The sequence below is a fragment of the Silurus meridionalis genome, chromosome 4 (assembly GCF_014805685.1).
Source record: "Silurus meridionalis isolate SWU-2019-XX chromosome 4, ASM1480568v1, whole genome shotgun sequence".
In the NCBI taxonomy this organism is placed as follows: domain Eukaryota; kingdom Metazoa; phylum Chordata; class Actinopteri; order Siluriformes; family Siluridae; genus Silurus; species Silurus meridionalis.
In genome coordinates, this window is record NC_060887.1 from 37,427,840 (window position 1) to 37,455,611 (window position 27,772).

The 27,772-nt window shown below is 38.7% G+C and overlaps 1 protein-coding gene across 3 annotated transcripts in view; it reads left to right on the forward strand.

Annotated features, from left to right (window-relative positions):
* Positions 1 to 27,772, forward strand: part of LOC124385243 (dipeptidyl aminopeptidase-like protein 6) — a 120,852-nt gene that overhangs the window by 17,826 nt on the left and 75,254 nt on the right. For 2 of the 3 annotated variants that reach the window (XR_006925714.1, XM_046848434.1), the window contains exon 3: positions 9,566 to 9,619. The exons of the other annotated variant lie outside the window; for it this stretch is intronic. Coding sequence is in view for 1 of the 2 variants with exons in the window: in XM_046848434.1 (XP_046704390.1) it covers positions 9,566 to 9,619 (54 nt within the window). In the remaining variant the exon portion in view is untranslated. The remainder of the gene's footprint in view (positions 1 to 9,565; positions 9,620 to 27,772) is intronic. 3 annotated transcript variants of the gene reach the window in all.

The window sequence follows — 27,772 nt, forward strand, 5'->3', positions numbered from 1 at the left end:
CTGCCCATGTCAAAACGTCTAATGGTCTTCTGGTAGCGGCTGACTCAGGACTTTTGTCTACTTTAATTCTCGACTTTATCTCAGCGTTTGACACTATCTCCCATGATATTTTATTAGATAGATTGCAGTCCATTGGATTTGGAGATGCTTCCTTGGCTTGGTTTACATCTTATCTTTCTGGTCGCACTTAATTTGTTCTGTTAGGCAATTTTAAATCTAAACCTATAAGCATCACTGCAGGTGTCCCACAGGGTTCAGTTCTGGGCCCCTTACTATTAATCATTTATTTATTGCCACTTGTCTGTATCTTTTGGAAACATGGTATCCAAATCCATTGTTATGCTGACGACAACCAGCTCTATCTGTCCTCTAAACCTACTTCTGACCTTCCTCCATCTTATTTTTCTAACTGTTGGTCTGAAGTTAAAGCTTGGTTCTCAAATAAGTTTCTTAAACTTAACAGTACTAAAACTGGAATACTCCTTGTGGGCAAATTTTTTTTTTTAGATATCAGTAATTTGTGTATTGACGGTTCCATAATTGCTTCTTCGACACAGGTTAAAAGCTTAGGTGTTATCCTTGACAATACCCTTTTGAAGCACATATTAAAAAGATCACCTGGACAGTTTACTATCAAATCCGTAATATAAATCGCCTCCACCTGGCCCACTCAATGAGGAGCACTGCAATTATCATTCATGCTCTTGTCACCTCACACATGGACTATTGCAATACTCTTTTTTTGTTTTTTCCCAACTCCTACACAAGTTACAGTTGGTGGAGAACTCAGCTGCACGGAAACAGACTAGAACTCCTACAATGGCCACATATCTCCTGTTGCTCAACAGCTGCACAAATGCGTTTTGCAAATATGGGTTCTCGAGCTTTTAGCTACGTTGCCTCCTGCATGTGAAATTTACTTCCTCTTGATATTTGCAACAGCAACTCTGTCTCTATTTTAAAATCTCATTTGAAAAGACATAATTTGAGGCAGCCATATTATTGACGTAATTGTACGTCTTTCTGTTTGTAGATGTTACATTATTTTAAGGTGTCCTTGAGTGTCATTTTAAGCGCCTATGCATAAAATGTGTTATTATTAATTTTTTATATAATCCATAGGTAATTGAATTGGTAATTAATATACCTTTAGACTCTTCAATACTTCCTGCATACTTTTTTTGCTTGAGTTGTTGCTTACATAATTTTTATAGTTAAAAGCTCTTTGTTTTATTAACTTTTTTTTTTTAATCACATCCCGATGTTTTTTTTTTTTTCATTATTAGTCAACATGCTGTGTGTAAAATTATTTCCTTTCGTCGCTCTAAAACTAAAGTAGTGTGGTGATACTGATTGGCTTAGCAGAGGATGAGATGAACAAAGAATGGCCAGTTTGATTCGTTTTGACATTTACACAAATCCTGTTAAGCTCTAGCGGCTTCGATCTGCCAAAAGTCATTCGGCCTCTGTCAGTGCCAAAAAACATAAGAAAACACAACACACACAAACACACACTGCAAGGCTTCTAGCATACTTTAATCTCTTTACACTCACAAGTAAAAACCCACCACGCTACACTTTTCTTTGTAACTGCAGTGCTGTGAAACTTTATTTCAATTGCATATTCAAGTAAGAATTAATACACATAAAATACTTGTTTGAGGATTATTACTCATCACACACTGACCTAAGGATTAATACTCATCACATACCCCTCTGAGAACCAGTGATGAACAAAGTACAGAAACCATATACTTGAGTAAAAGTAGAGCTACACTCTACTGTTTTTGCCTTCAAATGTAATTAAGTATATAAAGTACTATGATTTATTATAACTTATGTTCCTATTATCATCTTTGCTAAATCACCTCAGTTTATGTGAAAAGACTCGAATGTGACTCTCAGCACACTGATCTATTAATAGAATCATATTAATGACTCAAACACTGATTGATTTCTATTACAGTTATCATCACAAAACCTTCTTTTCAGCAACTTGTGGCGAGTTGGAGTCTGAAATTTCTTTCATCATTTATTCCTCTCTAAATGTTCTGCTTGATGTTGAACTGATGGTTAACTGTGTGTTGGTGATCAGTAGATACACCAAGCGCCAATCAGAACGAGATTAAAATAGAGCGTGCGCTCGACCCTGATTGGTGACTCGCTGCGTGTTTGAAGTTTTTATTCATTTATAAATAAATAGGAACGACTGATTTTGCTAAATGTAGTTGAGAAAAAATGTGATATTTGACTTTGAAATGAAGTAAAGTTAAAGAAATCTCCAGAAAATGAAAATCCTTCATTAAAGTACAGATGTACACTATGTACATTCTAGTTTTATATCCATTATGATCCCAGATGTCGGAAAATGATTGATAAAGATAGAGGTGTGTGATCACTGAGTAATAAATGGGCCAGAAAGTGGTGTCAAACATAGAAATGTCCATTTTTTTATTTGAGCATTGACTTTCTTTCTATCCTGGTTGCTCATGCTCCAACATGGAGTATCTCTTTTTCAGTCTACCTCTTTTAAATTCTGTACCATGGTGTAGATAAAGGTTTGTAAACACCTGAGCATAAGACTAGTATGTACTCTTTTTGAACTTCCTGTTCCACATTTAGTCCCCATTTGTTGTTATGATAACCTTTACTCTTCTGGGAAGATGTTCCACTAGAGTGGAAGAACCTTTGTGAAGATCCATTCAGTCAAAATGTGTGTTAGTAAAGTCAGGTAGTGATGTAGGTGAGGTGAGGAGGCCTGGGGTGCAGTCAGCATTCACATTTATCCCAAAGGTTTTTAATAGGGTCAGAGCTCTCAAGCAGCAGATCTTCCACTCCAACCCATGTAAAGCATATCTTCATAGTGCTGTCTTTGTGCTGTATTTGTGCTGGAAAAGTCAGGTGCACTAATTCTTTAGTTTATATAGTGTATACAAAGGTTTCCTGATGATTTCCCCTTTCCCCTACTGTGGAGGAGAGCAGGAGAAAACCACCAGTAGTTATTTGCTTTTTGGAAGTGCTTTAATTTTGGCTTTCCTTCTTCTTTTCCTCAAAAAAGTTTTTCAGCACTCTGTGACTTCCAGTTACTGAGACAGACGGCTTTGAGTGTTTCATATCGCTGGTGTTGATGCTCAATGCTCGAATGGTGCTGAAATTTATGTTCACAACCTTCAAAACCATTAGAAGCCAAACATCTTATCCACTACTGCCCTTACTGAGCCTCTGCTGTGTTTCAGGATGTGATGCGACGTGATGTGTTTTTGTGATGCTTTGGATAGGTTTTTGGTGCTCCTCATGCCTCTGGGTTCTTCTGTCGCTGCGTGACAAAACAGATGGAAAAAACACAAATCCTAAAGCAGAGTGTGTGAACAGATGGTATTGTAGGAGCCAAATGTTTATTTATTCTGGATCAGTGTTGAAATGTAATTAGTATCCCTGAGTTCAGTCTCAGGATCATGTGTGGTTTGGAGCTTTATACAGAACGATGTAGCCTTTGGGATGTGAACGATACTGGAGCAGGAAGTGCTGTTTGGTTTTGAGTGAACTAAAGAAAACACTTTGAACTGAACAGTGCTGGCGAAGGTAAAACTTCACTTTATAATTCCATTTTATTGTTAAGCGAGAGGAAATGTGGAGTTTAAGAAATTGTGGACTTGGAAGTCTCATTATCCTGCATGAGTCGGAATACGAATAATTGGGTTCTTTAGTTTTATAAATGCGTGTTTGAGGTTAGATTTCATAATAATGAGGCATTCAAATCTATAGAAAAACCATCTAACATTTTCTAATTCCTCCAACTGCTGAAATAATGTGCCATGTATTAAAGGTCATTATTATGTATATTTAATGAGATTATGTTCACATGACTATTAGAAATGCCATCTGCTGGGATTAGAGATGTCACACTAGCACTTTTGTCATATAATATATATATATATATATATATATATATATATATATATATATATATATATATATATATATTATTTTGTAATACTTGATTGACCCCACAGGGATATTCACTGTTCTTCACATGTTTCAGTGATGTAAGGAAGCTGGGCTCAGAGAGCAGGGTCAGTCATGATACAGCACCCCTGCAGCACAGAGGGTTAAGGGCCTTGTTGGGATGGTGGATGCACAGAGTGATACCGATAGCTGGGTTGGATCGTTGGTAAAAGCAAACAGCATGTAGCATCAGTGATTTGCCTCTAGAGGACACTCTTGAAATGACAGCGGACTGGAAGCCGGAAAAACTATCTGTATGGATTTTTGACCTCTAGATTTTACCCCCCACTGTCACCACTAGGACAAACCTGTAGGCACTAATATATAAATTCATATTTTATAACTGCTTTATCTCTGTAAAGCTGCTTTGGGACAGTTTAACCATTGTTAAAAGTGTTCTACAAATTAAAATGAATTAAAATGAAATCATTCTATTTGAATGACATCTGATCCAATTCTAAAGCGTATAGAGATCTGATATTTCTTCAGTTCCTCACTGACTTGTGGTGTTTCATTAGTGAACAAATAATTTATTGTAACAAATCTTTGAAGTGAATGGCATCCTCTCTTTTACTGAATGCAATCCGTGGTTTGTTTGGCCTACACCTCACACCTTAAACAAAGTGTCACTGTGGCAACTCGATCTGTACCCGAAACACAGTTTGTACAGTAACTCAGAATTTGTTTTATTCATAGGTGATATCGATGACTTCCTCTCATCGCCAACGTTTTTTTATGGATTATTTTGCTTTTTATGTACAGCTTCAAGAAGTCCTCACAATAGGAGAAAATCCTGACTGTTCTGCATATTGATGAAGTTAATGAATAAAAAATGGAAGGAAGGAATTTATTTACTCAATATTTATGAATAAATAAATTGAGTGAATGAATAACTATCCGGTGTGTTTGCTGAAATGAGTAGAACAGTTAAGAAGAGTAGTTTTTATTTTTTATTTGAGTATTACTCAAATGGGGTCTAACAAATGTAAACTATTCAATACAAATTTTGTATTTATTTAATTTTATTTTATCAATTTAATAAAGAAGTGTATTGCTGTAATTTGATTCATTCTATTTTATTAAAAAAAAGATTCTATTTAAAACAAGCAGGCATTTCATTTAAAACTGATTTAAAAATGTAAACAGTTCACAAATGACAACAATAAAGAAAAAGGACAAGCAATTTTTACGATTTGCATTTCTTCCCCATAATTGTACCGACATTGACTAAAAAAACCGAAGTATATACTGAACCGTGAATTCTTTACAAATTAGGAAATCAATCTAAATGGGAAAAAAATTGGTGAACGAAACCGTCACTGGAATGAAGCGATATTACCACAGATACCTCAGATCTGTAGTTCATATCTTAGAGTTAGACCGTATTTACTGTTTGACTGTAGTTCTTCATCTAATTCTGTCATATACGTCCTGTCATTAAATGTGTAAAAGCAGTAGATTAATCACAGGATTAGTTCAGGCATCGTGAATACTGTATTATATATTCTTGGGTTTAACCTGTTTCTGTAGACACCATCTTGATTTTTTTCTCTCTCTGTTACGCACACACACACACACACACACACACACACACACACACACACATATATCAGCCCGTAATGCGAGAGATAAATTGTGTAATAAAAACATTAGGGTTCTGGCAGGGCTTGTGTTTTGTGCGTGTGTGTGTGTGTGTGTTCTGTAGTATAACAGCAAAAACGCAGGAGAGTACAGAGACAAACGAGCAGCAGCTGCACCTCATTCTGCCGTGTTTACCCATTAAAACTAGAATTAGACGTCTAAACCACTGATACACGACAATAATCAGTCAAAGGAAATGAGATTTGTGAACTGTAATGATATTAGATCTGATTTAAGAGCAATCACGATATCCAAGTGCATCACATCATGATGCAGTAATACAGTGGCTGATCTTACTATCCTGTATTGATTCACTAGGGCTGGAGTCGAGTCCAGGATCAGGACTAACCCGAGGTGACGATCTAACGATCGAGTTAAAACCCAGTCTCAATGGAACGGAAGTCAAGCAGTGTTTCCTTCAGTACATTGCACAAGTGATTAGACTTTTCTCTGAGAGGAATTAATTCTAGGACAGAATCTAATCTTTAATCTGTAATCAGAATCCAGAGTAAAATATTCTGAATAAACCTGCACGCTGTAGCTTTTGGCCTTGAGATTCAGCAATCTTTGATGTTGAAAGTAATAATATAATAATTCATTTTTTTTCTCTTTATAATCACATAAAAAATGTTTCTGAGTTGTTCAAACCATTTGAAATCCTTCCTCCTCACATTTCTTACATAAATGGTGTGTTATGAGTTTCCTCTGTGGCCCGAGCAGCTCCATCAGCGAGCTACACTGTGCACCAGGTAAAGAGATTTAGAAAAGTAGAACCACTGCGAGGTCACAGGAAGTGAAAGAAAGCTGGAGGAGAAGTGGAAAATTTGATACGCTGTTACTCCCAGTGTAATTTGAGTAGGTACAGATTGTAGAAAGGCGTAATGAGATTTCATTTGCAGCTCGTTCATGATGTTATGCGTGTGTACACGGTGTATCAGTAGAGAGAGAACTTCATATTTCTGTTTCGGTTCTCTGAATCTTCTTCAGAAAAAGTGGAGATTAGTCATTTTATTTTCACTGTGGCACTTGGGTTTCTGTATTTATTCTGGATTTATGCTATTATCATTTTTCTCATGATCGTTTTGTACAACCTGGTTTTCCTACTGGGTAATTACAAGCTCACAACTCTTTATACAAGTCTCCATGAAGCTAAAGGTGTTCAGTCTTTTAGCAGAAAATCTGTCTCAATAAAGTCTTATTCCACATTTAGTCCCCACTTGCTATTCTTATAAGATCCACACTTTTGGGAAGATGTTCCACTAGATTTTGGAGTGTGCTTGTGGAGATTCCTTCAGCTATAAGGGTGTTAGTAAAGTCAGGTACTGATGTAGTTGAGATGAGGAAGCCTGGGGTGCAGTCAGCGTTCACATAAATCATGTTTATTAGGGTTGAGGTCAGAGCTCTATAGCAGGAGATGTTCCCCTTCAACACAATTAAAGCATATCTTCTACTAAATAGACATTCGGTGCCACATAGATGGGGATATGCTCCATTTTGAGTCTGGTTCCTCTCAGGGTTTCTTCCTCATATCATCTCAGGAAGTTTTTCATGCCACAGTCACCACCGACTCACATATAAGGGACAAACCTACACTTGTAATCAACAAACTTTTAGGCACTAAACTTGTACAATATTTTGTACTACTTTAGAAGCTCTTTATCTCCGTAAAGCTGCTTTGAAACATGTCCGTTATTAAACGCGATCTACAAATGAAACTGAATTGTATCTTCATGGACCTGGCTTTGTGCACAGGAGCATTGTCATGCTGGAACAGGTTTGGGACTCCTAGTTCAAGCGAAGGGAAAATTTCACACATCCAAAGACATCATATACAATTGTTTGCCTTCAGCTTCGTGGTGACAGTTTGGTGAAAACCCACATATGGCTAGAAATGCCAGGTGTCCCAATACTTTTGTTGATGAAGTGTCGATTCTTTTGTGCATTTCTCGCTCTGAATAGATAGATATCTGGCTTTTATAGATTTGGTTTGATCTGGTTTTAATGGATCCATTAGTGCAGAAAAGTGCCTAGAAGCTTCATCTTTCACTACTGTGATTTACTAACATCATCTTCAACTTATTATTAGAAACATTCATTTGAGTTTCTCTGGAGATTCATGTATGTACAGTATCACTGTTCAAATCATATCTGCTTTTTAAGGCCCCCAAATAAGTTAATTAATTTATTTTGTATTTTTTTCTGGATTTGTCGTGAGACAGTTTTTGAGATTGTATTTTTTGACTGTATTTTACTGTATGTAAATGTTTTTTTCTGTGTTTTATATAACCGCTTACGACGTGCTGTCACCACATCCTGAGCTGACGTAATGCTTCCAGATCTTTATTTTTTAATTACACACTATATGGACTAAAAAGTATTGGGACACCTTTCTTTTCAAGTCATATGTGGTTCTTCCCCAAACGGTTACCACAACGTCGGAGACACACTATTGTAAAGGATGTCTTTGGATGACCTTCACTTTAACTACAAGACCCAAACCTCTTCCAGCATGACAATACCCCTGTGCACCATGCCAGCTAAAAGAGATATGTTTTTTACATTAGATTGAGTCCAAGATCTCCTGCTAAGGAGCTCCAACCCTATTAAACCCCTTTGGGATAAATGTAAACGCTGACTGCACAACAGGCCTCCTCATCTCACTTACACCACTGATAGCTGATGAACACAAATCTCCACAAAATTTAGTGGAGCATCTTCCCAGAAGAGTGGAGCTTATTATAACAGGAAATTAGGGTTAATGTGGAATAGGATGTTCAAAAATTACATGCTTCTTATGCTCAGGTGTCCACAAACTTTTATCCATATAGTAAATTTCAGAAATGCTGTTTTTGCAAACTGCAAAAAATGACAAAACTAGCGTTGTAAACAATAGCATACTACCAATGATAAAAGAAAAACGAACAAAAGAAATGTAAAAATATGGTAACGATAGATCGAAATACCTAAGACAATGGTGAAAAATTACCAAACTGAGCAGCAAAACTGCCAAAGAAACTCCTCCTTGGGTTGGTAACAAAGATTAGTGCCATATTTTGCCTCCAAAAGACTCCCACAGTCTCATTTTTATGTGTTTTGTCACTTGGGGTAAATTTATCCTTTCCATTTATCTAAATCAGGGGATTACAGTTAACTTCAGCCCTCACGAACATCAACTTTGAACTCCCACTAGTGTTTAAATACTTGTTCTTGATTATTCAAGAGTGGCTAATGAATGATCACTGTTAGCATGTGCTGCTAATGCTAGTACCTACCCAGAAGCACACAAGGGCTCCTGATGGCAGACTACCTCACCTTACTGAGTGACGCTTCAACACTGAGAGACTGAAGGGTACAAATGGACGAGACAAAAACATCCTCATGCTGTATTAGTGTAAATCTAGTCTGAATTCTGGTTGTTCTAAAGGTTATAGATTAGTCTGTCTATCAACTCATCCATCCATCCATCCATCCATCCATCCATCCATCCATCCATCCATCTATCTATCTATCTATCTATCTATCTATCTATCTATCTATCTATCTATCTATCTATCTATCTATCTAATCTATCTAATCTATCTATCAGTTTGTGTTTATATATTTATTTACACTGATGAAAGGAGTCTCCAGTGTCAGAGTTGTATCAGTAAAGTTGGAACTTTCAGGCAGCTCCAGAACGAAGGAGTTTCTGCGCTGTTCCATCAGCATGTAACAGGAAACGATGTAGAACAGAGTCGTGTGTTTTACTAAGTGCTTGTTAAGAGCTTTGCGTGTGTGTGTGTGTGTGTGTGTGTGTGTGTGTGTGTGTGCGTGTGTGCATGAGAGAGATCTCAGTGAGTTCAGTCTGTCTCTTCATTTCTTCTCCAACTTCAACATGATTTTCGAGCACTCCTCCACAACCTCTGTGCCTCTCCCCCAGCGGGTACGGCGGCCCCAGAACCCCCCGAAACAAACCCTCAGGAGGATCTTCATGGTAAGTGCGCAGGAGCTTCGAGATCCGCGTGTGTTCAGATGTCATGTTGAACAGATTTTCATTAAGGTGCAGTTGTATTGATACACGGCAGCAAATGCAGCTGTTTAGTCGCTGCAGCTGTCATGTATTACAGCTGTTTAAGCTCCAGCTCAGGGCTGGTATTGATTTTGGCGTGTGTTTAGTGCTCAGGAGCGTCGAGGGAAGTTGGTTTGGGTTTAGTGGAAATGTTCGGTGTTGTTCGGATGTTGTTTGGTTGGTATGAGGAAGCTCTTTTAGTTATTATATACGTGGCAGAATTTTAAAAATGAAACATGAAAGGATGAAAGTGTTTTGCATGCACCAAAACTGTGCTATTAAATATCCAGTATTGTTGAGGTGGACAATATTACATGTTTTTGATCATTTTGGATTGTTACCAGGTTTTACAGTTTTTCTCAGTTACTTTGGAGCGTTTCTCAGTTCAGAAATGAAATTCTCTAAATTACTTGTTTAACCTCCACATCGTTTAGTCACATCATAAAAGCATTTGTCATCATCTGTCATCTAAAATTTCAATTAAAATTTTTGATCTTTTTTTATAAATGTGTTTTGTGAATTGATGAATTGTGCAGATCAATCTTGAATGTCACTAATAAAGGAGAGCGTAAAGCTGTATGTAGGTTAAGACATTTACATTTACATTTACATTTGCGGCGTTTAGCAGACGCTTTTATCCAGAGCGATTTACAAAAGTGCTTTGAGTCTCTAGTAATGAATAAATCTACACTGGTACGCCAGATTACAAACTTAATATAAATATAACCCTAGAATTCTACAAACTTGGAAAGTGCTAATTTAAGTGTTTAAGGAAAAGGCAGGTCTTTAGTTGTCGCCTGAAGATAATCAGGGACTCTGCTGTACGTACATCTAGGGGAAGTTCATTCCACCACCTTGGTGCCAGAACAGAGACGAGCCTTGAAGTGTACTTACCTCTCATTCTGAGAGAAGGTGGTACCAGTCGAGCAGTGCTGGAGGATCTCAGACAGCGTGGTGCAGTGCGAGATGTGATGAGGTCACTGAGGAAAGAGGGCGCTGGTCCATTTTTGGCCTTGTAGGCAAACATCAGTGTTTTAAATCTGATACGTGCAGCTACTGGAAGCCAGTGAAGGGCGCAGCAGTGGGGTGGTGTGGGAGAACTTGGGCAGATTGAACACAAGTCGTGCAGCTGCGTTTTGGATAATTTGCAGTGGACGAATAGCGTTCAGGGGAAGACCTGCCAGCAGAGAGCTGCAGTAGTCGAGTCTTGAAATCACAAGAGACTGAATAAGCACCTGGGCAGTCTGTGTGGACAGAAATGGTCGAATCCTTCGGATGTTGTAGAAAAGAAATCTACAAGAACGAGCCACGTTAGCAATATCTGGGAAGAAGGACAGTTCATTGTTCATAGTTACCCCGAGGTTATGAGCAGTGGCTGAAGGGCAGAGCAGAGAGTCATGAAGTGTTATTTGGAGATCTTGACATTCAATTCAATTCAATTCATTTTTATTTGTATAGCGCTTTTAACAATGAACATTGTCTCAAAGCAGCTTTACACAGATAATGTGGTGATTAAACATAAATATGTTCTTTGTAAGTATGTTTGTCCCTGATGAGCAACTGTGGCAAGGAAAAACTCCCCGAGATGGCATAAGGAAGAAACCTTGAGAGGAACCAGACTCAAGAGGGAACCCATCCTCATCTGGGTTGCACCAAATGTCCATTTGAAGCAGATATACAATGTTGTGGGGTACAGTGATGATGATCAGAAGCAAACTGCACTCCCGAGTCAGTGCAGCAGACCGCCGACACCAACTACAGTCCAATCCGTCCTCAAAGCACCCGTTCTACTCCGGAATTAAGAGACCGTCCCGAGCTGCACAGAAGTGTGAAGATCCAAGGAGGAGAGGGCAGGAACACTGGTCACTGGAGCCTCAGGAGCATGTTTAACTCGACCGAAGAGAGAGAGAGAGAGAGAGAGAGAGAGAGAGAGAGAGAGAGAGAGAGGGTGACGGAAGAGAAGGATATGGATTATTAAGTGTAACTATTGGTGTACGAAAGTTAATGTCACTGTGCAGTTTGGACTCCGGCAAGACTCGCTATGGCAGCATAACTAAAAGGGAGAACCAGAAGGTAACACAGACATGAGGGATCTCTGGGATAAGAGACGACCCACCACACCACCGTCAACAAACCTGAGTGAACGTGTGAATGTGAGGGGCGACAGCATACAAATATACCAGTTCACCAAACACTCTATATCCATGTTCCCTCCAGATCTGTGCCTTTACCTAAGAGAAATCTACTGATAAAAGGCTTGACTAAATAAATACGTTTTCAACCTCGACTTGAACACTGAGACTGTGTCTGAGTCCCGAACACTGATTGGAAGGCTGTTCCATAACTGTGGGGCTTTATAAGAGAAAGATCTGCCCCCTGCTGTAGTCTTCATTATTTGAGGAACCAACAGATAGCCAGCACCTTTTGATCTAAGTAGGCGTGGAGGATCATACTGGTACAGAAGTTCACTCAGATACTGCGGTGCGAGACCATTGAGTGCTTTATACGTCAGTAGTAATATTTTATAGTCAATGCGAGATTTGATTGGGAGCCAGTGTAGACTGATTAAAACAGGGGTGATGTGGTCATATTTCCTAGATCTAGTGAGGACCCTTGCTGCTGCATTCTGGACTAACTGAAGCTTATTGATGCACTTACTCGCACACCCAGACAGTAAAGCGTTACAGTAGTCTAATCTAGAAGTAACAAAAGCATGAACCAGTTTTCTGCATCCTGTAACGACATCATATTTCTAATCTTAGCAATATTTCTAAGGTGAAAGAAGGCGATTCTGGTGATATTATTCACGTGAGACTCAAAGGAAAGACTCGGGTCAATAATCACACCAAGGTCTTTGACAGCCGTACATGCTGAAACAGAAACACCATCCAGAGATGCTACGTAATCGGAAAGTTTACTTCTAGCTGCATGTGGTCCTAGTAAAAGTACTTCCGTCTTATCTGAGTTGAGCAGAAGAAAGTTATTAAGCATCCACTGTCTAATGTCCTTTACACACTTCTCAACATTGTTAAGCTGATCTCTCTCATCTGGCTTTGCTGAAATATACAGCTGTGTGTCATCAGCATAGCAATGGAAGCGAATCCCATGTTTATGAATAATTTCACCAAGAGGCAGCATATATAAAGAGAAAAGCAGTGGGCCTAAGACAGATCCTTGAGGAACACCAAACTTTACCTCATAGAGCGTGGAGAACTCACCATTTACATCCACAAACTGATAGCGATCAGTCAAATAAGACCTGAGCCAAGAGAGAGCTGTTCCTTTATTCCTACAACATTCTCAAGTCTAGCAAGCAGTATAGTGTGATCAATGGTGTCAAAAGCTGCACTAAGGTCGAGCAAAACAAGTAAGGAGACAAAACCCTGATCAGAGGCCAATAACAGGTCATTTACCACCTTAACTAGCGCCGTCTCTGTGCTATGATGAGGCCGAAATCCTGACTGATACATTTCAAAATGTTATTCATAAGCAGATGTGAGCATAACTGCTGTGCTACAACCTTTTCTAAAATTTTGGATATAAAGGGGAGATTTGATATCGGTCTGTAGTTGGACAACTGACATGGGTCAAGGTCAGGTTTCTTAATAAGGGGGTGGATAACTGCCAGTTTGAAGGATTTCGGTACATAACCAGTGCTAATGGAAGAGTTAATTATTTTTAAAACAGGTTTGATTACCTCTGGAGCTATCTGTTTAAAGAAACTAGTAGGCAAGGGATCGAGAATACAGGTTGATGATTTTGATGAGGAGATTAATGAAATTAAGTCACTCTCATGAATAGTAGTGAAGCTTTGTAATTGATTGTCTGCTATAATGACACTGCTGTCTACAGGGTTACTTGTAAAATAATTTGGATTTATATTAACCGCCTGGATTTCTTGCCTGATGTTTTCAATTTTATTATTAAAAAAGTTCATGAAATCATTACTACCTATTGATGGTGTGCATGTTAGCGCAGTGCTTTTATTCCTGTTAATTTTGCTACCGTGCTGAATAAAAATCTAGGATTATGCTTGTTATTTTCTATGAGGGTGGAGAAATATGCTGATCTGGCAGCACTAAGAGATTTTCTATAATTTAGGAGGCTCTCCTTCCATGCTATTTGAAATACTGTTAATTTTGTTTGACGCCATTTACGCTTTAGTTTTCGAGTGGTCTGTTTTAAGGTGTGCGTATGATCATTATACCACTGTGCTAATTTTTTCTCCCTGATCATTTTGGTCTTAAGGGGAGCTACATCATCTAGAGTGTAACGTAACGTTGTTTCTAGATGTTCAGTGGCCCAGTCGAGCTCTGCGGGGTCTGACGGAGATCTATCTAATATCGTAATATCGGGAAGATAATTAATAAAACGCGCTGCTGTAGCTGACATGGAGATGAATCGCCTGGGATGACCAGCAGTTCTGTTTTGCTGGGTTAAGTTTTAGTTGGTGAGCACTCATCCATGAAGATATGTCTGTCAAGCATTTGCTTCCAGGTAGGAAGCAAACCATTCCCATGCTGTTCCGCGGATACCAAGGCTCTTGAGGGTTGACAAAAGTGTCTTGTGGTTGACATAAAATTTTAGATCTTTTTTTATAAATGTGTTTTGTGAATTGATGAATTGTGCAGATTAATCTTAATTGTCAATAATAAAGGAGAGCGTAAAGCTGTACATAGGTTAAGATAGCTGAAATTGTCATACACATTCTTACCTATTGATTCACTCCTTTATCACAAGACAAAAAAGCCATAAGTCTTGGAAATAAACTAAATAGATAGATAGATAGATAGATAGATAGATAGATAGATAGATAGATAGATAGATAGATAGATAGATAGATAGATAGATAGATAGATAGATAGATAAGTGAGTGAGTGAGTGAGTAAATAGATAGATAGATAGATAGATAGATAGATAGATAGATAGATAGATAGATAGATAGATAGATAGATAGATAGATAGATAAGTGAGTGAGTGAGTGAGTGAGTGAGTGAGTGAATAGATAGATAGATAGATAGATAGATAGATAGATAGATAGATAGATAGATAGATAGATAGATAGATAGATGAGTGAGTGAGTGAATAGATAGATAGATAGATAGGTAGATAGATAGGTAGATAGATAGATAGATAGATAGATAGATAGATAGATAGATAGATAGATAGATAGATAGATAGATAGATAGATAGATAGATAGGAACATTGGCAGCCTGCACGACTGGTAAACTGGTGAACTTTGGCAAAAAAATAATTTGTAAGTGCCACATATAAATTGTGAATGGTCCAGGACCAGTGGTGAGCAGTAATGAAGTAACTGTAATTCGTTAATGTGCTTAAGTAGCTTTTTCACCTATCTGTACTTTACTGAAGTGTCCATTTGGGGAGACTTTTACTTTAACTCCACTTCATTTTAAAGACAAATATTTTACCTTTTACTCAACTACATTTTGTGAAATCAGTCTTTCCTTTTTATTTAAAGTGAAGTTTTAATTAATCGAGGATGTACCGTGGCTTTCTATAGGAGCCGGAAAACAATACAGTGAGAACAGTGTCCGGAGAGTTGGGGTAATGATTGTAATTTCGATTCGGATTACCACAATGATTAGTTTGTAATTGTTCAATTATATTTTTAGTGACTCTTTCTTTAAATTACATGAGCGCAGGCTACTTTTTAAGCGTGAGCATGAATAAGGAGACTTTTTGTGGGAAGTTGTTTTGAATGCTACAATTATATATAAAAAAAAAAAAAACGATCAGTTATTTTAAGACATTTGTGAGACATATAAAGCTGTTTTTACGGGTTTTTTTTAATGCACTCTTTCTTTTGTTGGTTCGAGGGTAGGGGAACTAGACGTACCCCATGCCCCTGTCACCCGAACCAACATCAGTGAATCAGCAGATCCTCGTTCATTCATCTAGTTCAGTCATACACAATTAGAACGACAATTACAAAGGGTTCTTTCTCCTTTAGAAGAGAAAAGAGGTATTGTGCCATCTGTACTTATCCAGGAGCCGTATCTTTTACAAACAATGTATTTATTTTTCTTTGCCATGGATTTTAGAGCTCCTTCATCAGGGACAAACTTACACTTATAAAGAACATCTTATTCATTTTTATCACCACAATATCTGTGTAAAGCTGCTTTGAGACAACGTTCATTGTTTGAGGCGCAATACAGATAAAAATCAATTGAATTGATTTTCAAACAGAAATTCAATAACATGTTTTATTCTTATTTTCTGAATGACTTTAATGAGAGTAAAACAGATTGAACACAAATGTATTTAAAGGGCAGATTTGATATTTACAACCAGGCTGAATGCCTGATGAGGACCAGGTTCTGTGGGACCTTGAAAACTAAAAAGAAAGATCAAAGACTGTCCTGTAGCCTGAATATGGCACACAGAGACTCCTCGAGAATCAGTTCTTAAGGTGATAGATGTCTGATGATAAAAGGTCATGGGTTTAAATTCCAGTACATTTACATCACATGTATGGTATTTTTGACAGGCGTCCTTATCCAGAGCCACTTACTTTCATCTCATTCACACACCTGAGTAGTGAAATAGTTAAGGGCCTTGCTCAAGGGCCCAGGATCAGGGGTTTGATGAGGCTGGGATTTGGACTCACGACATTCTGATCCAAAGTCCAATTTCTTCCCAATAAAATAAGACTTCCCAGAAGGTACCAGTGCATCAGGCACTGCTATGTAATACTTTTGTACTCCCTGCTACCTCAACTGCTGTTATATAAAATAATATTTATGAAAGTTGCTCTGTATAAGGGCATCGTCCAAATAACATAAATATAGTGAGAACTTTTGTTTTTTTTGGTTAACTCATGTCTCAGTTTGTGAAGCTCCCGTGTTATATGAGTACGTTGTGTCTCATTGACCTCTGCACTGTCTTGTGGTTTGCTTTGTCACTGTTCTTGTCCTGGAGTATCAATCAGACCCTCAGCATGAGGCTTCGTTTCTCCCCTGCTGGCTGAATCAAACTCTTGGTCCATTTCACAGCCTCCCATTGAGACGTCAGGAAAAATCTGTCTCTCTCTCTCTCTCTCTCTCTCTCTGTCTCTCTGTGTCCTGCTTGTGTCACTGATTCAGCGATTTGAATTCAACCAGCTAACAGAACAAGAGGCTCAACATGACGCTGTACAACTTCAGATTTAATTAGCAAACTGCAGGTCTGATTTTTATCAGTATTAAAGAAACAAACTTCCCCAAATGAAGTTTCCTTTCATATATACAGTATCTAACAAAAGTAAATGCACCCCTCACATTTTAGCAACTATTGTAGTGTATCTTCTGTAGGGACAGAAGATACACATAGAGACAGAAGATGCACAAAGAGACCATTCAAACATAGAGCATAAATAAAGATGTTGAAGTCTACATCTGATGATGAAGAGGACTGTATTGAGAAATGTGTAAAGCGCTACTGCTACTGTCCCCTCAGTGCTGGTCCCAACATGAAGATGGGACACATTGCATGCAGATATTCAGCAACACCTGCCACATCCACACCTTGTGAAAGATTATTTTCCCTGGCAGGGCATGTTGTTCAGAAAAAGCGAGGTGCCCTGTCATCTGAAAATGTAAACTGGTTTGACTGTTCGAGCAACTGGGAACCTGTGTTTTTTCTATGTTTTATTCCATGTGTTTAATAGACAAAGTTCTTTGAAAAACATGTCTACCATTTTTGAAACATGTCGAGTAGACATGTTTTTCAAAGAACTTTGTCTTTGAACATGCCCTGCCAGTGAAAACAATCTTTCACAAGGTGTGGATGTGGCAGGTGTTGCTAAATAACTGCGTGCTATGTGTCCCATCTAACTGTGTGCCTCTTCATGTTGGGACCAGCACTAGGGGACAGTAGAAGTATAGCTTCACACATTTCTCAATACAGTCCTCTACATCATCAGATGAAGACTCTGGCAGAGACATGAGACATAATCTCATCTTAGGTGGCTCAGTTGTCACTGGTTTATCTCACTGTGTGCAAGCCCCTGCCTCCTCTCCTGGAGCAAGACAAAGAACTTCACACCTATGATCTTCACACCTAAGCTCTGTCAGCCCTGCTCAGACAGCTGAGGTCCTTAAACCTAGGGTCCAATGATGTTGCAACCCTCAGCCATGCAATGTTGTTGTTTTTTATTTTCTTATTGTTTATTCCGTATCTGTTATAAAGGTTCCTTAAACATAATCTTGTATGCTGAGTCATCTTCTGAGACCTGTGTTGTGTCAATATCTCTTACTCACTTTCAATCTTTTGCTCTCACAACACACATGTTTACACACACACACACACACACACACACACACACACACACACACACACACACACACACACACATAATACAATATAGAAATTCACTCTATAAAAGTCAAGTCATATAAAAGTCAAGTCAAGTTTATTTCTATAGCCCTTTTCACAACAGACATTGTCTCAAAGCAGCTTTACAGAATTTAACAGTTAATGTAAACGATGTGTGTTTATCCCTGATGAGCAGCCGTGGTCACTGTGGAATGGAGAAATTCCCTTTAGATGTTATGAGGAAGAAACCCTGAGAGGAACCAAACTCAAAAGGGGAACCCAACATCATTTGGGTGACATCAAGAGTGTGATCATAAATCATAAAAACAATACAAAACACCAGAGAGTGAAAACTATGAGCACTGCAGTGGAAGATTGTGAGTAATGTTCTTTCTATAGTCTTATACAGTCATTTAAGGTTATGGAACCAGGAGTCTGGACTGTAATATATACAGTGCCCTCCACAATTCTTGGTTTAAGATGTGGTCGTGGACTTCTAAAAATTCTCCTTTTTTTAAAAACAACATAGAACCCAAATGCAAAAAAAGAGAAAAATCCAACCTTTCATTTAAGTACATAACTTTGGTGGTAAAAAAAATCATACATTTAGGAAAAAAAAAAAACTTGAAATCATGTGTCCCACAATTATTGGCACCCCTAACAATTCCTCTGAAAAATTTAATTGTTTTTTTTTTATATATATTTTTCTGTAGTTGCTAAGGTTGGTCAGGGTATCTAGGGACTTTTAATTAGTAATTCATGATTTCCTGTTTCCCTGGGGTATAAATATGATGTGACACAGAGGCCTAATTCTCTTACCCATTTGTCAACATGGCAAAGACAAGAGAACACACCATTCAAGTAAGGCAGATGTGTGTCGACCTTCATAAGTCAGGCAATGGCTACAAGAAAATAGCCACTCGCCTTAACTTGCCGGTATCTACAGTCAGAGGAATCATTAAGAAGTTTAAAACAACTGGAACAGTGACAAACAAGGCTGGAAGAGGTCCCAAGTTTATCTTGCCACAACGCACAGTGAGGAGGATGGTAAGAGAAGTAAAAAAATTTCCCAAGCTCACCGTCACAGAATTGCATCAAAGAGTGGCATCTTGGGGTCACAGAGTCTCCAAAACAACCATCAGACGCTCTCTACATGCCAACAAGCTGTTTGGGAGGCATGCAAGGAAAAAGCCTTTTCTCACTAACACTCACCTAGTAAACGTCTGGAGTTTGCTAAGCGGTACTGGGACTTCAACTGGGATCGTGTGCTTTGGTCAGATGAGACTAAGATTGAGCTTTTTGGCAACAAACACTCTAAGTGGGTCTGGCGTAAAACAAAAGATGAGTATGCCGAAAAGCACCTCATGCCCACCGTGAAGTATGGTGGAGGATCTGTGATGCTGTGGGCCTGTTTCTCTTCCAAAGGCCCTGGGAACCTTGTTAGGGTGCATGGCATTATGAACGCTTTGAAGTACCAGGATATTTTAAATAAAAACCTGATGGCCTCTGCCAGAAAGCTGAAGATGGGTCGTCATTGGGTCTTTCAGCAGGATAATGATCCAAAACATGTGGCAAAATCTACACAAAAGTGGTTCAGCAGTCACAAACTCAAGGTCCTCCATGGCCATCTCAGTCCCCAGACCTCAACCCAATCGAAAACCTGTGGGGCGAGCTAAAGAGAAGAGTGCATAAGAGAGGACCCAGGACACTGGATGATCTAGAAAGATTGTGCAAAGAAGAATGGTCAAAAATCCCTCTCTCTGTGTTCTCCAATCTTGTGAAATGTTATAGGAGGAGATTAAGTGCTGTCTTGTTGGCAAAAGGAGGTTGTACAAAGTATTAACATCAGGGTGCCAATAATTGTGGCACACATGATTTCAAGTTTTTTTTTTCTAAATGTGTGATTTTTACCACCAAAGTAATGTACTTAAATAAAGGTTGGATTTTCTCTTTTTGCATTTGGGTTCTATGTTGTTTTAAAAAAAAGGAGAATTTTTAGAAGTCCATGACCACATCTTAAACAGGGGTGCCAATAATTGTGGAGGGCACTGTATATATATATATATATATATATATATATATATATATATATATATATATATATATATATATATATACAGTACAGACCAAAAGTTTGGACACACCTCATTCAAAGAGTTTTCTTTATTTTCATGACTATGAAAATTGTAGATTCACACTGAAGGCATCAAAACTATGAATGAACACATGTGGAATTATATATGGAATTATATACATAACAAAAAAGTGTGAAACAACTGAAAAATGTCATATTGTAGGTTCTTCAAAGTAGCCACCTTTTGCTTTGATTACTGCTTTGCACACTCTTGGCATTCTCTTGATGAGCTTCAAGAGGTAGTCACCTGAAATGGTCTTCCAACAGTCTTGAAAGAGTTCCCCGAGAGATGCTTGGCACTTGTTGGCCCTTTTGCCTTCACTCTGCGGTCCAGCTCACCCCTAAACCATCTCGATTGGGTTCAGGTCCGGTGACTGTGGAGGCCAGGTCATCTGGCACAGCACCCCATCACTCTCCTTCTTGGTCAAATAGCCCTTGATGCCTTCAGTGTGACTCTACAATTTTCATAGTCATGAAAATAAAGAAAACTCTTTGAATGAGAAGGTGTGTCCAAACTTTTGGTCTGTACTGTATATATATATATATATATATATATATATATATATATATATATATATATATATACGTCTTATATCTGCATATACAGCTCTGGGAAAAAAACACAAATTCTCCACAAATTACAAACTATTTATCGGGTGTGCGTTTCAATCTCTTTCTCACACACACACACACACACACACACACACACACACACACACACACACACACACACACACACATTCCTACTTTTGGCACAACCTTACTGTGACTGAGAAACATAACACAAACATGAGAGTATCAATAAATTAGCTGCAGTGTTCCTTCACAGTCTCCAACCTCAGCAGCTGCTGTTGGCATGTTGATGTTGCATGTACGGCCAGTGCATCTTTTAATTGTCCTTTATTTCTTTGAACGCTTTTGATCAATTCCATGGTGCTGTTCCATCTATTTGACACCTTCTGTGTGAGTGATTCTTTCTTTTGAAGATGTGCACCTTGCTGCTGTTCGAGCTGGGCTATGCTTGAAATAGCCTACTACCTTCCTGCATTTTGCTAAGGCGCTGTCATATATGGCATCGCAGGCATATGCTTGGCATTGCACACAGCACATTGAACGGGAGCTGCCTGGCTGCTGTAATCATGTTGCGTGCACTGTCAGTGGTCAGTGTGCTAATTTGGAGTTCAATGTTCCGCTGTCTGGCATCTCAGCAGAAAGTGCTCAGTACAAAAGTCAGCATCGTGCCTCTCGTCTGTCTTGATAACGTGCAACAGAAGTTTCTAGTGTGTGTCAAAATAATGTGCTGTGACCCCCAGGTAGTTATGATTACTGAGGGAAGTCCAGTAGTCTCCAGTGAGCACAACCGTGTTTGCCTGTCTCAACGCCTTCTCAACTTTAGCTCTCTCCTCTTCATACGTGAATCTTGCTCGTAACGGTGGCTCTTGAAGGTAAAATCGTTATGCGAATAATTTCAAGTAGATCCTCGTCCTCGACTACATTAAATGGCCTACATGCTGTAGCCACCCGTTAAGCTATCGCTGTGGTGAGTCTATTGCTTGTCTATCCCTCTCCACTGCACACTATCTACTGTGAGCTGCCTTTGGCGAGGAGGAGGAGCGCTCTCTGCCTCAGTTGTATGCTTCAGTTACATGGACAATAAATGCAATGGTTTTGCCGCTATCAGACCTCATTTTGTATATGAATTTTCAGTTCAGAAGTTCTTTTTCTTTCCCTATTTCTGTTTGTTGCTACATCCTTTACTGTCTAGGGCTGCATCTCTATTTCTCCAACTACGGCCAGGGGTCAAACAGAAAATGTTGATAAATCTCGTGTTAATAAAATCAGTGCCGTTAAAATTAATTTCCGTTAGCGCGTTATCAACCCATTCATTTTGACAGCCCTTATATCTATATACAGTGCATCAGGAAGGTAATCACAAAGCTTCACCTTTTCCACATTGTGTTACTGTATGTTACAGCTTTATTCCAAAATGGATTACGTTTATTATTTTCCTCAAATCATCGGGTTCTTGTTCAACTCCCTGACTAAGACCATTCTTTACCGATCGTTCAGTTTGGCCGGACGGCTTGGTGCTTCTCCACCTTCTGTATAATAGCGTTCAGGTCTGGAGACATACTTGGCCACTTCAACACTGTAGAACATTGGGTTAATGTTCTGTTATGTTTAACACGCATTTGTATAAATGGGTATCCGTAGTGATGACATCAGACGTATGCGTAAGTATTGGTGGTGGAATAGAAAAAAAGCACATATAAACATTAGATGAACAAGGTTCTCAATAAATGAGCTTCGTTGTTTAAACCTCACGAGTGTGACCGTCGTTTAAACATGGTGTCAGAAGTCAACCGAATAATATAAAAAGAAGGTTTTAGAGGTTTAAAAAAAAATTATGAAGTAAAGTTTTCTTTGGAAATGTGCAATTTTTGTTGTTTTCTCATAAGAACAATAGCAGAAGGCTCCTGAAGGCCCAAACCATTATATTTTGACGGCAACATTGCAGAGAAATGGCGAGTATTTGAGCAAGAATATGATATATTCATAGCAGCTACTCACTAAGATAAAGATGCCAGGACACGTGCATTTATTCTCCTTCATTTGGCCGGTCCAAAACCCATTGAACGAGAGCGCGCGTTTGTGTATGCACCTGCCACGTTCGTGGGAGAAGGAGAGCAAAGACTGATTATCACGTAGGCCGAATCTAGGGAGAACCTGGAAAAATCCTGCTAAGAGACAGTGAGCTAACATTGATCAAAACAATAGAATTGTGTCAAATTCATAAGATGACCGATATGCACTCAAAGAGTCTTGTAGTGCCCAAGCAAAGCAATACTAATGTGGATAGTGTGCACCATTGAACCAAAACACAAGGGACCAAACTGAAATGATCAAAGTCGAATAGACAAAGAAACGCAGTAAATCAGCTCAAACCAAAGGAAGATTCCACAGATGGTACAGATGAGTCCTTCTATGTTGATGGCGTGTCAATTGAAAAGACTGCTGTACAAATCGTCGAAATAGGAAGTCCAATATCTGAACTGATCTGCACAATGCACATCAATGGACACTCAGTTAATTTCAAAGTTGACAAAGGAGTCAAATGTAATAATAAATAAATGTAATCTCTGAATCGTTATTCACAAAGATTAAAAACAAAGACATGGCTCCAGTAATTCATGCTGTTGGACAGGTTGTTCTCCAGCAAACTTTTCAAAGCCTTTTTTGTGAGCCAGCTTCAGAAGAGGCTTCCTTCTGGGTCGTCGGCCTGCAAACCGACTTGTTGCAGTGTTCGCCGTATGGTCTGAGCACTGACAAGTGGACCTTCTGCTTCTGCAACCTCTAAAGCAATGCTGCAGCACTCATGCGTCTGTTTTTTAAAAGCAGCTTCTGCACTGGACACACAGCATGAGAACTCAACTTCTTTCATGGACCCCTGTGAGGCCTGTTCCGATTGTAACCCGGAATATATGTAATATATATAATATAATTATAATATATTATACTTCAAGGCTCTTCTTTGTTCTGGCACCGAGGTGGTGGAATGAACTTCCCCTAGATGTCCGTACAGCAGAGTCTCTGACTATCTACAAGCGACGATTAAAGACGTAACTCTTCCTAAAACACCTAAATTAGCACTTTTCAAGTTTGCTTTGTAAAATTCAAGGGTTATATTTATAATAAGTTTGTAATCTTGCGTACCAGTGTAGATTTATTCATTGCTCAAAGCACTTTTGTACGTCGCTCTGGATAAGGGGATCTACTAAATGCCGCACATGTAAATGCAAATGTAAACCCCTCTTGGAAAACCTCTGTATGACCCTGACCACTGTACTGTAATTCAGTTTCAGGGTTTTACCGATCTTCTTACAGCCTCGGCATCTTTTAACATTTTTAATTCTCAGATCCCCAGAGTCTTTACCATGAGGTGCCAATGTTAAACATCCAGTGGTCATTATGAGAGAATTTCACTCAAAGCACCAAAATCATAACTGCTCTAATACAGAATACACAAATTTGTATGGTCCTGTTAAGCAGACAAAAACATGAACATAATGAATAGGACATGTGGCTTTGCATCGTTACATAAGATACAGCTACTACTATTTAGGGTGTACTCACTTTTGTTGACAGGTATGAGTTTTTCTCAGAGAACAGTAAATCTGTACTGCTGTACAAGCTGTACACTGACAACTCTAAACTATATCTAAGTTTCATTTCTATAGTATTGTCCTTTCAGAAGGTATACTAAAATGGTTGCTGAAATGTGAGGGGTTTACTTACTATTTTAAGATACTACATATATATTCAGTTCAGGAATTTGTTTGTAGAGTCTAAGTGCTTTCTTAACGTTGCAGCCAAGCCCAAATGCCTAAGAACCCTCCAGTTTTATACATTTTGTATATATATATATATATATATATATATATATATATATATATATATATATATATATATATATATATAAATACACACACACACAAAATTTGGGCTTGGCTGCAACGTTAAGAAAGCACTTAGACTCTTCAAACAAATTCCTGAACTTCATTACTCAGTATATTTCCTGTTATTTTTTTAAGTAGATAATCAGTGATGCACTCAGTCCGTTTATCTTGAATGAATCAGGAAATGATGCAGAACCTGAATGTAATAAGTAGGAAATAAAACACAACTGGCTGTGCTGTTATCTGAAAGTAAACCATTACATGGTGGTGCATAACCACAGCATGTTTTCTATTTATAGTGTGAAGAGCGTCAGTCTTGTATAGTTTCGTTCAAGTTTGTTTATGTTCTCACTAATGATACAGCAGCTGCAAACACTCGTTCACTTACTTACAGATCTACTGTTACTACTGTATATCCATTTTTTATAGGTATTAATACAAAACTAACTATTTTATTTGAAAACAGGGTATTTTACATTTAAAAAAAATCCAAGCACACCGATTCATTAAATACTTTGCACATACTTTTTTTGCAGCCGCATGACATGGTGTTTTTTTAATCATATTTTTCTATCCTTTTTAAGTGTCTAAATCTGTCTACATACTTTTGAGAACTGTAATTTCTATCTACAAGATATATCTTAAACATTCTTACTGGAAATAAATCTCTCCAACTAAGTAAATTATTGGGACCCCTGAATTTTTCCAGCCATTTGTGGATCTTCCCCAGACTGTCAGCACAAATTTGTAGGCACACAATTGTACAGGATGTCTTTGGATCCAGTAGCATGAACATTTCCCCTGTTCAGTGTCCCTGTGCACAGCGCCTGCTCCATGAAGATATGCTTTATATGGGTTGGATGTGTGTGGAGGATCTCCTGCTATAAAGCTGTGACCTTAACTCTATTGGGCTAAGTGTGAATGCACCCCAGGCCTCCTCACCTCACCCACATCAGTACCTATCTTTACTAGAACCTTTGTTGCTGAATAAGCACAAATCTCCAGATGGGCACTAAATATGGAATGGTGATGTTCAAATCAGATACCAATCTTCAAAAAGTCAGGTGTTCACAAAATATTTGTTCATATAGTGTGTATTATGAGGACATGCACACACTTTTTGTTGTGTTTTCCTAGAAATAAACAAGATATTATGACTGCTAGTCCATGTTGTTGGAGCAAAAATCACCTCAGAAAGTGTAATGTTAAAAAAGACACTGACTCCTTCCTCACTTTAAGATATAGGGTTTAGTTCTCAGAGTTTAGTATATATGTTTAAATTGAGTGTCCCCATTTATTCAGTTATATACTGTGTTATTTTCCACAGTGTCTTGTGGGTCTTTTTTTTTGTATTATTAAATAATTTACGAGCACATCGTGTCCCAGGTGGTTATGGACATTACATGCCCAGGTGTCCTGTCCTGTAAGAGTTTGTGTGAAAATCATAACTTAAGTGTCTCAGTAGAGTTGCTCTGACCTCAGTCTGCTCTCCTGTCGGCTTGATGTAGGGGAATGCAGGATTGTCTTGTCCACTTCTCCTATCATTTACACCAGTTTCTTTTTCTCTGTGAACTCCTGATCTCACAATAGACTTTCCCTAAACTTCTAAAGTTTCTCTCTTCATGTCATTAGCTACTTTTTAAAGGTTTGGCTATTGTGAGGGCTGTTTATTTTTTTGTAGCAGCTTATTTATGTCCTTTTGCCTGAGCAGTGTTTTTTTCACCATTTTGCTTCATGTGAAACGAAATATAAATATATTTTGCTTAAGTGTTTAGAATATCACCATGTGATCTGGAAGAGAGACACTCTCAAAAAGAATGAAACCCTTGTTCAGTGTCGCTAGATCAAGCTCTATCGTACGCTAAATAACAGATGGGTGTACTGATTGGTGGTGTTTGGAGTGGCAGTGGGCATATAGACATGTTGATTGGTGTGTGTGCAGATTGGAAGTGGAAATGTGGAGAGGTGGTTGGTGTAAATGGTCTACATGGTTAGTGTATACATTTGTAATTGGTATAAAAGTTGAGGTAGACATCTTTTTTTTATTGTGGGTATCCAGAGTCGCAGTGGGCATCCAAAATAGTAGTGACTCTACATAGTATACAGCATATATATTTGAGACCTGGTCAGCCTACAGAGTTGTGTTGTGGTCAGCATACAGAGTTGAGGTTAGTATACATAGTTGAGTTCTGGACACCATGCACAGTTGAGTCCTGATCATTCAGAGTTGAAACTAGGTCAGGGTTCAGAGTTGAGTCTTGGTCATGGTACCTAGTTGAGTCTTGGTCAGGGTACAGAGTTGAATCTTGGTCAGGGTACAAAGTTAAGTCTTGGTCAGGGTACAAAGATGAGTCTTGGTCAGGGTACAGGGTTGAATTCTCCTTGCCACAGTCGCCATGGCTTGCTCATCAGGGATAAATGCACACCATTCACCTTGACTGTTGCTGGAAAACTGAGTCATGGTGAGGGTTCAGAGTTGAGTCCTGTTTATTGTGAAGAGAACTGAGTCATGGTGAGGGTTCAGTGTTAAGTCCTGTTCATTGTGGAGAACTGAGTCATGGTGAGGGTTCAAGTCAAGTCAAGTCAAGTCAAGTTTATTTGTATAGCGCTTTTCACAACAGACATTGTCTCAAAGCAGCTTTACAGAAATCAACAGTCAAGGTGAATGGTGTGCATTTATCCCTGATGAGCAAGCCATGGCGACTGTGGCAAGGAAAAACTCCCTTAGATGTAATGAGGAAGAAACCTTGAGAGGAACCAGACTCAAAAGGGGAACCTATCCTCATTTGGGTGACAGCAAGAGTTTGATCATAAATCTTTCAACAATACAGAACACTGGAGAGTGAGAACTAACATGAGCACTGGAGTATAAGATTATAAGTAAATGTTCTTTCAACAGTCTTTGGTATAAAACTAGGAGCTACTGAGCTCAACATTTGTGATCATCACAGATCCAGCATCAGCTTCTCTATGCCAGAGCCTTTAAACACTTCAGGAGGTCCAATGTCAAAACTCCACACATGAAGTCTGATCCAGTTGGCACTGGTACGTCTCTAGGTGGTTCAGGAGGTTTGCGATTTTGGCATCTACTTCTTTAAAGTCCATAATCTTCATGAGGTGGAACGTGACTGGAGCTGGCCAAACCTCAGGAAGCCTCAGGATGGGGA